At 37.2% G+C, this 13,325-nt stretch overlaps 1 protein-coding gene across 4 annotated transcripts in view; it reads left to right on the top strand.

Moving 5' to 3' along the window:
- The window catches only part of CNTN6 (contactin 6), a 280,895-nt gene that overhangs the window by 151,241 nt on the left and 116,329 nt on the right, over nt 1-13,325 (top strand). For all 4 annotated transcript variants that reach the window (XM_025984667.2, XM_072720394.1, XM_072720395.1 and 1 more), the window contains one exon: nt 13,121-13,216. In XM_025984667.2, coding sequence (XP_025840452.2) covers nt 13,121-13,216 — 96 coding nt within the window. The remainder of the gene's footprint in view (nt 1-13,120; nt 13,217-13,325) is intronic.

Genomic DNA, 13,325 nt, shown 5'->3' with positions numbered 1-13,325 from the left:
ATAAAAAATGATAAATGATAAATATAACAGAAAAAATAACATAACATAAAATAGAAATATATATAAAATTAATTCTATTTGAAAATTAATGAACTATAAATTTTGTGATACCTATAACTTATGGAGAGCTGTTTGACACAGTATATTAAACAAGTGACTTCTGGCATCTCACTTAATACTAACAATGATCTAATACTGTAAGTATTTTTTTAAATAAACATTTTATAGATTCAATTTACCCATCTATTGTTTTGTCAGCAAATGTTTATTGAATATCCTTTTTGTATCAGGCACTGGGCATATTAGAGAACATTGAAAGTAGGTGAAAAATAAAGTTTATAGTTTACAGTGTCTCATAGTTAGACACTGTAGTTAGAGAGCTAGATTCAAACACAGGCTGATCTGAATCCAAAACTCAAATATTTTTCTTTCAACTATGTGACCATTCTTTCATTTTAAATAAAAAGTTATGTTCCCTTTGCTCATGGGTTTGCTTCTCTTTCCTGGGCCATGCACAGTCTTTTATAACCAAATTTCAGCAGTGACCTGCCATGGTATCTGCCGTACTGTGTTGGTTGCACAGACCAATCCTAGCACAGTGCAGTGGGAGGGACTGGATAAAGCAGTGGATACCACCAGTAGGCTCATCGAGGTTCGTTTTGGAGTCTGGCTACTAAATCGTCTTTTAGAATAAATCCTAGCCTCTTCTCTATGATCCAACAAAAACTGTATCCCCTTTTCAATTCCTAAAGAAAATACTATGGACTGTATACATAATATTTTCTATTCACTCAATTACTTTGGAGTTATAACTACTTCCTAATTCATTAAACATGTATTTGTTGAATACCTGCTTTTTGTGAGCACTGACCTAGCTACTGTGGAGAAAGCAAGGTCCCCATTTTCCTGAAGCTTATAATCTATCTAGGAAAAATTTGAAATAAACCAATAATCATTTATGACAGCTATTAGACTTTGGGGGGAAAAAGAGAGGTTGATAGGAAACTGCTACCTTAGATTGGTTGGCCAAGAGAGGCTTCCCTAACACACAGGCTGAGATTTGAATGTCAAGGGGAATCCAGCCATGTGGGCATCTGGGCAGAAGTTATGAAGCAGAAGAAACAATAAGGCCAAAGGCCATAAAGGGAGGAAACACTGTGTTCTAAGAAACAAGAAAGTAAAGTATCCACTGTGTCTGGAGTTTTCTGAACAGTGGGTGGAAAGTGCTAATAGAAATCATATCATGTGGAGTCTTAAATAGCTTAGTAAGCTTTTTAAACTTACTTTTATTTCTCTGAGCTCATTAATCATGAATAGAACATTTATTGAGTATCTACTGTGTGCCAGCCCTGTGCTGGGTACTGGGAACGCAAAAAAAGGCCCATATGCTCATTTTGTAAAAGGAAGTCACACTGGGGCACCTAGGTGGCTCAGTTGGTTAAGCATCTGCTTTTAGTTCAGGTCATGATCCTGGGGTCCTAGCATTGTGGAGCCCCTCCTGCAGCTCTGCAGGGGGGTCTGCTTCTCCCTCTGCCCCTATAGCTACGTGATGCTCTCCCTGCTTGTGTTTTCTCTCTGTGTGTGTCAAATGAATGAATAAAATCTTTAAAACAAACAAACAAACAAAAAAGGAAGTCATACAAACAATTGCAGCAGAGTAATGGTAAATTAAAATTAATTAATTAATTCAAGCAATTTACCTTTTTCTTTAATGTATTAAATCCATCCATATTTTTGAAGCAGCTGTCTGTGAGATGCAGGCTATGTGATCTGCTGGTGTAAGTCTGAAACAGCCCCAGTTTCACATTTGACAGAAATGAAACTGTAGCTCAGACCAATTGCATTTCTATGAAACTCCTCTCACTGGCACTCTCTGCTTTTAACATCTAGATGAAATCTACTCACAGTTCTCCAGGAACATCAGTGTTCACCTTCCTGCATATCTTGGTGAAGAGACATTCCTTCCAACCCTTTAACTCCCACTCTACCTCAGCTGAGGTCCTACTCCCTGCCCAGTTCTTATAGTCGGTTTTCTTTCTCGATCTTAGTCTTGATCTAAAAGAGGAACAAATGCTTCTTAATTGTGCTCCAAATAACACACCTGCTAACATAAAAACTCATCCACACAATCCGTGCTTTGTATTGACACATTTGTGGACGTTTGAGGGAGGAAAGAATTACTGACACTAGAAGGACATAAGTAGGGACACTGGGTGGCTCAGTGGTTGAACATCTCCTTTCATCTCAGTTCATGATCCCTGGGTTCTGGGATCTGAGTGCTACATGGGGCTCCCGGCAGGGATCCTACTTCTCCCTCTGCCTATGTCTCTGTGTCTCTCATGAATAGATAAATAAAATCTATTTTTTAAAAAATGTTTAAGAAGGACATAAAGCATCTTAAGTTGAAAGGACTTTTCCTACAAGTCCTGAAGCATTCTGTAAGTTGGTTTTCCTCTTGTTTTTGTTCTTTCCCTTCTCTCCATCCCTGTTCGTTGCTCACACAGTGTGTGGTCAGTGTGCGGTCCTTTCAAATATATCTGGTCTCATGATCCACCATATCCTCTGGATCCACCATTTTCCCAAGTCAGATTCCCAAATTTCAGGCATCTATACTTTGTGGGGTTTAAAATATCCATGTACCACCAGTTATTTATTCTTTCCCAGTCAAACTGCTTTCATTTTTAGTAAGTAAAAATGTTAGAAAGCACATATTTATTGCCACTGTATCTAGAAAATTAATGTAATTCATCAGAAATAAATGGGAACTCTAAAAAGCACCATGTAGGTATTAAAATTGAAAAACGTGTGTTTCCATAACACTCAAGTGCATTGCCAAAGAACCAATGATAACTACCACACACAATGATAATCTCTCTTTTGTTTATCTCTGAAGGTTCCTATAAATACTAAAAAAGATGACAAAGTGCTTTGGCAAATACTGGGATTTTATTTAAAAGAGGCTCTAATGCTCTCTTTCTGTCTCTTCTCTGTCTCTGTTTCTGGGTCTGTGTCTTGTTCTTTCTCTTTCTCTCTGTCTCTTTTTCTGTCTCTAAATGACAATGTATGCAAAAGTCCTTACCAGTGGACCTTAATTACCCTGAGGGCTGAGCTGGAGAAATCTGCAAAGGAAATGCAGATTGCAAATGTGACTCCAAAGACCTTGCTCTGAGTAAAACAATTTGATGGAAAAATAACAGTATTTAGCAACAACCCTGAAGTCAGTCTCCTTAATTCCAGTACTGCAAGTTCCTGCAAAGTGAAGTCAGTAGGATAGAAACTATTTTATGTGTGTGTGTGTGTGGGGGGGGGGGGGGTATCTTTGAAAAAGTGCTCTCATTCTACACTCCTAGAAACAGGAGTAGTAACACATTTACCCAGAGGCTTTTCCCCATTACCTCGAAAACTCTACCTTTTATTTTCTACATAGGTTGCAAATTTTGAAATCAAAGTTTCTGATTAAACCATCACAATGAATGAAAGGGCTTATTCTGGGCTGTGTCTGAAAAGAACCATAGTTTGTGTGGTGGCTCGCATTAACCACTGTTATCAAGGGGCCTGGAGCCTTGTTTCATGGAAATCACTCCCTTTTCTCTAATGCCCAGCACCAAAGCGGGCCTGGAGGAGCTAGGAGTAGGATTGTTCCGGGAGGGACACCAGTTCACCTCATTTCTCACGAAAACTTCGATATCCAGCGCTCTTTGCTGATGACCTAGCACAGGAGCTAATAACAACTGAGCTGTAGCCAAACTCCCTCAGACTTCCAGGCAACCAGTGGGTCAGTTTAGCTTTTTTGCTACCACATTCAAAAACTTAAGAAACCAGGCTATGATTCTCTTCCCCAAGAGGCAAGATAGACTGTGCTCATTCACTTTGAAAAACAAGAAATTCTGCTTTGTGCTCCTCTTTTCCCCTTCCTGCCTTTCCCTCTTCTTCCATGGAGTGGACAGAGTAGTGTTCTGAATCTCTGAAAATGTTTCTAGAGTCAGAGTGTGGGAGGAGTCCTTATCCTGCCCTCTTCTCGCTTTGAGGTCTTGGCCAAGTTCCTCAACCTTTTGTTTACAAAATGAGAGCCACAGTAGGTACATGTCAGGGCCACTGCAAAGATTAACCATGAGAATGTTTATAAAGGTCTGGGGCTCTGGGAGGAGGTCTCAGGAAATAAGAATTCGCCTCCCCCTATGCTAGACAGCCCCTCTCACTGCACTTTCCATAGCTCTTAGTTGTTCCATTCACATGTTTAACCAGAATCTAAAAGACAGAATCCACTGTCTTTCGGATTAGCTAGTTTGCTGTCTACACTAGACTCCAGGTTTTCTCTCTGCCGTGCAGGACTCTTCAGCAAAATCCTCCAATCTTCTTTTTGGTAGAAAAACATACCTTGACACACACAACTAAGTCTACATCTTCCACATGCTGTATTGCATCCTTTATTCTTCTGAGATTTTGATCCGTTCTGGATATTCCCCTTTTGCACTTGAGCTATATTTGTATCATTCATTAATCGTAGGCAACACAAACAGCTCTAAGAAATCTCTTTAAAGATTACTAACTAGAAAGGAACTAGTACTGTCCTTCTTCCTACAGAACAAAAGATGGGAAAATGAACATTTGCCAAAAGGCACAGGCCAAGACCAAGAAGAAACAAGGGCAGTCTAGGACTTTTCTGGCGACTCAAATTACAAGCCAAGAGGTGATTTCTGCCTCCAGCTGGGCTGTGGTGCTTTCTGGGCAGAGAGGTTCAATGACCCTCCATCTAACAATTCTTGTCAAGTTGGCAGAACATGCTCTGTAATAAAGTAACAACGTGATGTGGCAATACTTGGAAGAAAATCCACATACTTTTGACTTTGGGCCATTTTTTAAAATTTATTTATTCACAGAGCATTTGAACTGGCCACTGGGTGGACAGAGAAGGAAATTCCAGGCTCTGTCTCTAAGAAAATATGTTTGTTAAATCATCAGACACTGAAATGAAACCTTTATAAAAATTCTAAGCATCCAACTTTTGGTGATGTGCAAGTATATCATCAATAACATAATTTAAGTCCCCAGCTTCAGGTATTTTGTACTTCATACCTTTTAAGCATGTTAAAGACATCACAACACTAGCCCTGTGAGATAGGTGCTATTACTAGTTTCATTGTAAGAGTAGAGAAAACTGAGATAGAAAGAAACTAATTAATGAACCCTAAATCTACAAGCAAATGCATGGTGAAGCTAACATTTGAACCCACAGAGTATGACCCTAAATTTGTGCTCTAGATAATTTTGTTTCATCGTTAATAACTTTATACAGAATTCATTAGTGAGCTGTTTAATTTTTGCATGCCTACTTAGATTGCTTCTTTTCTTTCCAGAAACACTGAAGACCTCCACTGCAATGTACAGTTAAGTAATCTGAGTCTCAGTCTATATTATGCTGTCAAAGTTATATCATCCCATTGTTCCTTCTGCTTCTCTTTCATTCAGCTGGTATTAACTGTAGGGAATATACAGATTTAGAAAGAGACAAGTTTGGGAACAGGCCATATCTAGTACTTGCATTCTTTTTTTTTTTTTTTTTTTGTCATAGATGCCCCTGCTTTCCTAGCATTAGTCAGACAAATGAGTCCTTTATAGAAAATCAAATTCAGTTTTATGTGTGTATTTTAATAGACCAATTAAGTATTTCATAGTTGCTCACAGTGTTCTAAATAATACATGCTTATCTCTCTGAAAATGCTTACCATGCTCTATATAATAAATGTTTATCTCTAGATGCTCAGCTGATAGGAAAGAATGTATCAGCCCCTCCTCTTTACTATTCTATATATTATTTTCTTAAGCACCATAAGGAAATGGTTCTCAGTGAATTCATTATTCCCAGGAAACAAAGAAACAACTTACTTGCTCTTCACTTATTTATGAAGTTTTATAAGAATCCTTTTATATCAAAAAAAAAAAAAGAGGGGGGAGGAATTTTAACTTGGATTGTAAATGAATTTGACACCAGAAACTCTTAAAATACCTCCTTACTTCTTGCTTAGATATTAGCATTCCAAATTTATGTTCAATATCAAGACTCAGCTATTGCCTTTTTTACAGAATTTGACAATGGCACTCTGCTTTATTAGGTTATGTCATGTTATGTTACTGAGTTATGCTAGGAAACACAATAATATCATGAACACTGTAACTGAGTATATAGCATCCTGAGAATGACGGTATAAAATGAAATTGGTCTAAATAGGAATATTTTTGTATGCCCCTTAATAAAGTTATGGGAAAATTAATTACAGCACCAGGATCTTCAGCTTACTTCAAATCACCCAAGAAATAGGAAAGAGTAACACGACCCATTTGATATTCTCCTCGAGTGGTCCTCTTCAAAGGAGAAAACTGATGGAAAGATGTGAATTCAGAATAACCTTACTATGATGTCTTGATATTCTTAAAAAAGAGTACTTTGATTTCAAAAGTTTCATATATCACATCTAGGAGTTCAGTGAGACTAATACAGAACTAGAGAATTATTCTTGGTCTCTTTCACCATTTCCCTTTTGCTGGGGAGGGCATCAGCATTTTCTTACCCGGCAAAATGTTTTTGCCGTAGGCCAAAACAAAGCACATACCTCCAACGTGCAAACTGCATCAGGAAGGTGAACAAGCACTCTTTGGTCCTGTTGACTCCAGTGCAAACCTTCAGTGCTAAAACTTCACAGAATTTGCAAAGGGGGAATAGTATTCTGCAGGTGCAAAACAAAGTACAGTACAAGAAACCTGGGAATTTAAGATCAGATTCAGCGTTCTCAAAGTAACAAATAATTGAAGCTGTTTTGGGGGTGTAGAAAGAAAGAAAATAAGAGAGAAAACCCCTTCTAGGGTTTAGGGGCAGACCATATGGTCTGTGTTGTGGGGAAGCTCTGTTTAGGGAGGCAGTATAGTCTGGCGGTTAAGCAAATGCCCTCCAGAGCCATGATATTTGGAATTTAATTTTACTTCCTTTACTTAGAAGCTCTGTGAACTATTGAAGATCTCTCCATTTCTGAGTGTGGTAGTAGGAGACAGAGGGAGGTGAACTTTGCAAAAGAAAGGGGGAGGATCTGGGTTTCTCCCTGTTCCTGAACCAGAACTGTACTGGGAAGTCTGTAGGAGAGAGAGAGCAGACATAAACAACAGAGGGGGAGTGGAACTATAGACTTTTAAGAACTAAATATCCAATATTTGATTTCACGGTGTTTGGATTGCAGCCTACTAAATCCATAAGATTAACAGAGGCACAAATATGGTAGTTGGGGTGGTGGTGCTTCTTATTAGTGTGTGTGGGCCGGGCTGGTGAGATGCATATCTCTATGTAGGTCAAGATAAGGAGCTGAGTTCCTTGTTTGCAGGGACACGAGGGTGGAGATAAGTTGGGAAACATACCTGGAGAGGACAGAACAAGGATTCTGAAAAGTGAGGGTATCAGAAATGAAACTATTTCTAAATCTGAAAATATGGTACCTCCTTCCCCATTCCAGGAAGTTGCAGGATTCTTTGAAAAGTCACTAAGCTTTTGTGTTTGTTTGTTTGTTTGTTTGTTTGTGTGTTTGAACATGGAGTGGCAGTTTTTGCCTACTTATATCTTGCGTATGGCAGGGAGACCCTAGTTAACATTGGGAAAGCAGAATAGCATCATGTTGAAGAACGTGAGCTCTGGAACCAGACTACCTCCTTTTCAGTTCTGTCTTGATATGTAGAAACTATGTGGTCTTTGGTCTGTTGCTGATCATCACTGAGTATCCGGCACATAGTAGTTATTCTTGATATATGAAAGAAAAGGAGAAAAATAAAGAAAATAAAAATAAAAATAAAGATTTAAAATATTAAAATACAATAAAGTATAGCAAGTAGCTAAAGGTCCAATTTATATTATTACTCAGATCTTGAACAACTCAACTGGGGTATGTCCTGCTTACAGCATGCACATTTTCCCAGTGAATATCTTTTCCTATCCTCAACTTTGCAGGTGTCGTCCTCCTGGTCTGGTCAATGTACCCCGGGTACCCAGAGCCGTCCTCCAAGCTTATGAGAGTTGGCAAGCCACTGGCCTCCTTCTGTGTCAGGGGCTGGTACTGCCAAGCACATCCTCTTGATTGTGATCCTCAGGCCTTGGCAGCAAATAATACAGTTTTCTCACTTTAATTAGGCTGAGATTCATTCCTACACATGGCAGCTGCAAAGATGTATTCTCCTTACAATTAGATGCTGCAACACTTAACATTACTTGGACTTAATTTTAAGTACATTTTGGTGGCCCTCATCCCTCCTCTGCACCTTGGTTGCTCCAGGAGAGAGCATATGGCCTTGTAATTCTTTAAAGCTTATTTTATGGGCCATTCTCAGGCACTTCCTGCTGGCCTTTGGAACAGAGCCTTGTTTGTGACTGCATTTTTGCTTATGCTCCTGCCAAAAGCTTCCTCCAAAACCAGCAATAAAACCACAGGATTCGATAAGCCATGGTCATCAGAATGGCTTAATGAGAGCAACCTCAACAATTGGGGTCTTTAACAACAACCTACACTGCAGGACTTATACCTTGAACACAAGGACAGCCTGGGCAGGTCACCTTTGTGGCTTATGGGAGTTTCTCCAAATAATACAGAATTTGAGACCGATCTCACACTAAGCTATTTTCTCTTAAGCAAAAATGGATAGGACAAAAATAGAAACTGGTGGTTCTTTCTGGGCTTTCCTGATAGAAGAATAAATCTAGAGTCTTAAAGGGTGTTAGAGAGCAAAGAAAATTTCATTGGATGCTCAAATGGCTACCTAATTCAGTCAACCTTGCCTCAAAATATCTGAATTAGATCATGTCTCCTGCTAGCAAAAAGACACTTGAAATACAAGTTAGATACTTAAAACAGATCTTGATCAAAGCGTATTCACATGAGATGGCACCTAGTTTAAATATGGCAAAATTATATCTTGTCTATCATCTATGTGGCTATTAAACAGTTTTAAAATCTGAATTATTAATTAAAGCCTATGAACTAGTACCATTTTGGAATGACAGTGTTTTGATAGCTAACAAGACTTGTATGACTTTTGAGAGATGTTGATTTCCTTTCATGTCAACTATTAGATGCCCCATTGTAATCATAAAAGGCAAGAAGAAATTATGTTGCACGTGGATCCTGTATAAGTGGAAATGAACACAGAATATATTAAAATCAGTGGTCTTATCAACAATGTGTTATAATGGCTTCTGATTAACACTGAGAACATGATTGATATTACTGGGAGTATGGCACACTGACAATGTGACGCTGAGAAAATTCAATCCAAAGCTTGTTAATTTCATAGAACCATTCAATTTCTCATTACTCTTTTGTGACAGTTTTTGTTTTTGTGACCATTAAAAAGTAAAGACAATTTAATGGGACCTTCAATAATGATAGTAGGAAAAACATTTTTAAATCCTCATCTGTTATTACTACAAATAGAAACAATGAATACAATATATTGATTTTTGGTTTTAAAAAGAGTTTGTTAACTTGATTCTTACTGAGTCACATTTAAAATTATGCAAACCCAACCCATAAAGAACTCCGTTGATAGTTCACATCAACGGTACCAACATATGTAGGTTGATTTAACTTTTCTACTGCCAAAGAAGAGAGGGCACATATTTGATTTAAAATACTCTTTTAACTCCTAACTCTGGGAAATGAACTAGGGGTGGTGGAGGGGAGGAGGGCGGGGGGTGGGGGTGAATGGGTGATGGGCACTGAGGGGGGCACTTGATGGGATTAGCACTGGGTGTTATTCTGTATGTTGGTAAATTGAACACCAATAAAAATAAATTTATTTAAAAAAATCCTCTTTAAGAAATAGACAAGGCATGCCAGGTCCTGAATTAGTGTAAAGCTAATAACTGATAATCAAGAGCAGGTGGAGGAAGAAAAGGGGGTGTAGCTGGGGAAAAGTGGGGCTTATCTTGGTCAAATAATTGTATTATTAAAATAGGGTACAAATAAGGGTTACCAAATTTGTGTATCAGACTTAATCCATTTCTTTCATTGGATTCTTTTCATGAATAGAAAGCAAATCTACAAAAAAGAATACTTATTTGGTAGATACAGAGATAAACAGCATGGATGCTTCAAATTGAAACACCCACCTACAAAAAATTTTATTGGAACCAAAATATGCTGTTAAAGTTGTGTTTGCAAATTTGCATATCTCAACTTTGTATCAGTCAGAGGAAGATATAACAGCATGACGTCATGAGTTAGTGTATCATAATCATAATAATTACCATATATTGATCACCTCCTCTATAACACACTATAGGTTAGATACTTTAAATTCCTTATTTTATTTCATCCTTATAACAACACTGATAAGTAAGTATATTTATTGCATTTTTTCCCTTCTTCACTGATTTACCCAACACTGTCATCTGTTTCATTGAGAAATTTGAAACCACCCTGAAAAACTTTCTCATCTGTCCAGCAAATAATTCTTACAATTTTTCTCTTCTCTCTGTCTCGTTCTCTGCTTCCCTCCCTTTCCTTCCTTCTTTTCTTTCTTCATAGTCTTCTACTCTACTTCTAAAAATTGAAGGTTTTCAGGAACACCTGGGTGGTTCAGTGGTTGAGCGTCTGCCTTTGGCTCAGGGCATGATCCCAGGATCTAGGATGGGCCCCGCATCGGGCTCCCCACGAGGAGCCTGCCTCTCCCTCTGCCTGTATCTCTGCCTTTCTCTGTGTGTGTGTGTCTCTCATGAATAAATAAATAAAATCTTTTAAAAGATTGAAGATTTTTAGAGTTTGGTTCTAGATGACTGACTACCAAATTTCTCATGTGAAAAATTTAAGAGTCATCCCATGGGGATTACACACATTCCTATCGCTTTAAATACTGTATGCTGATAAATTCTATTCTTATAGATCTAGACCTTGCCTCTACTCTGAGTTCGGGGCTCAGATGTTATATAGCATACATGACATTGTCATTTAAATAACTCATGGATGAGACACACATAATATATTCAAAATAGAAGTCTTTAATTTCTCTAAATCACACCACTAATTTATTTCAATTAAACTCCAGTAAAGTTGTTTAAAAATGAGCAAAAAATGCACACATAATTTATATACTTTATAATTTTTTAAAGATAAAGAGAGGTGTAGATAAAGATTTAATAATCTCTACTCGCATATCTCCTATTCTTCACTTGTGATAACCAAGGTGAATATTAAAAATACATATTCTATAACTTTCTCTATACCAATTAAAAGAGATCCTCATATTTAGGTTTTGACTTTTTTCTCTCACAGAAGTATAATGTCATAGCAATATTTAGCACTTTTTTTAACATAATAGTATAACTCACTTTCCAAGAACTTTCCACATTAGTCCTTTATATTTAAAACATTCCTTCTAATCATTGATGGCATTCCATTCTATGAATGTTGCAGATGTTGCTCAACTTCTGCACTGATTTATTATTTAATTATTTCCAGGTATTTCTTTTGTACTTTTAATATAATCCCAATATAATGTAATAGCCTCAGATGCCCTGATTTTTGCAATTTCTCATTGTTTCTTGCTGACTATGTGCCCATGAACATTGCTTCATTTCAATATTGTGAAACTTTCCTGCCATTTTCTACATCTAGGTTTTGGAACCTGTTTTTCTTTCAGCAAGAAATATTTACCTTGTTCCATGGCACCATTGCATGGCTGTCTCTTTCTCATCCAATAGATCTGCATTCTGTTCTTTTCATTCACAAGATATGTCAGTTGGGATAAAAGGTTAAACTGCTATAACACAGAGATAAATGCTTCAAACAAGATAGGAGTTTACTTATCCTTACTATAATGATCCAAAGTGGATGTTCCAGATCCACTGTGGTTGTACTCCATGCAGTCACTCAAGTACCCAGGTTAAAGGTGGCTCTTTCATCTTCAACAAGGACTTTCATATCATTGGCAATCTAGGCACTGGTGGGATAGGTAGAGAATGTAAAACTATGGATATTTCCTTTCATACATAATAGATGGAAGTTTCACTCATTGTCTGCTTATCACATTAATTGCAAAGATGTCTAAGAAATGTATCCTCTGATTAGAAAAATGTATTTGATTTACTAATCTATCCCTATGGAAGAAGGAACAATGCATTTTTATAGGTAACAGCACTCCTCACTCCACAATAATTATTACAATTTATGGATGTACATTTGTTTGTTTTTTAACTTGTATTCTAGTTTTCGTATTAGGTAATAAGCACAATAAGGGCAAGGTACATGCCTGATTTATTTACTAATGTATCTTCTCTCCTTAATACACTTCCTATATTTTTAATAGGTGTTCACTACAAATTTTTTAAAAGAGTAAATGAGTATTAATGAGATTTTACAGGCTAAAAAACTAAAGTTCAGAGAAGTTCAACAGTCCTGGAGACTGAATGATGATTCCAGGAGTGTGGAAAGAATATGTACTTCATGTGGATGGTTTAATGAGATAACTAGTTAGCTTTCTTCTAACAGTGAATTTCTATGATTCTTTAATATTGTAAGAAATTACAACACTCCAAACAAGATCATGAAGCTGCTTTGTGAAGGAGTAGAACAAGGAAATTAGAAAATATACCTTCTTTCTCAATGGTTCAGTCACATAGAACTCTTTCCCCACATCATTCCATCCTAAATTCTCACAGACCCCATCTGCACAACAAATACCAACCATTAATCTAAGATGCTAGAAGATTGCAGCAAACTTGCTGCATACTTTTTGTTTGTTTGTTTTTTATCACAGCTTCCCTGGGTAAGGAAAGTAAATATGTGCTGGGTTTTAAAGATTTCCTGCTGGGCTACAGACTGCCTAAGGAATAAAAGTAAACAGATAGTAGGTAATGTTAATAAATGTCTTCATCACATATTCGATTTAATTATATTAAAAAGAAAGAAGAAAGAAAAACAAGATTTTTAGAGATAACAATCAGGGTAGATAAATTAATCATCAACTAAATCTCCTGGCCAGTCAAGTATGAATGCCCATTACTGTTAAGAATAAAAATAAGTTGAAGATTATACTTTAAAATGTTTTTTACTGCAAGATAATTCTAAAGCTGTTTTGTTTGTTTTCCAAGATATTGAAGACTTTGAAACCAAAACAAGAAGCATGGTATCCGTCCGAGAAGGTCAAGGTGTGGTGCTTCTCTGTGGCCCACCACCACACTTTGGAGGTATGGTGGGGATTAATTTGGGTCACACCATTAATGTGGTCACTACAGGTGTTAAAAAAGGCACATCATGTCTTGAAGTCAATGGTAGCTCTTCATCAACTCAAAAGGA

This window comes from Vulpes vulpes, chromosome 9 (assembly GCF_048418805.1).
Source record: "Vulpes vulpes isolate BD-2025 chromosome 9, VulVul3, whole genome shotgun sequence".
Classification (NCBI taxonomy): domain Eukaryota; kingdom Metazoa; phylum Chordata; class Mammalia; order Carnivora; family Canidae; genus Vulpes; species Vulpes vulpes.
The sequence above is the reverse complement of the archived record's forward strand: the minus strand, read 5'-3'. Positions and strand labels throughout refer to the sequence as shown.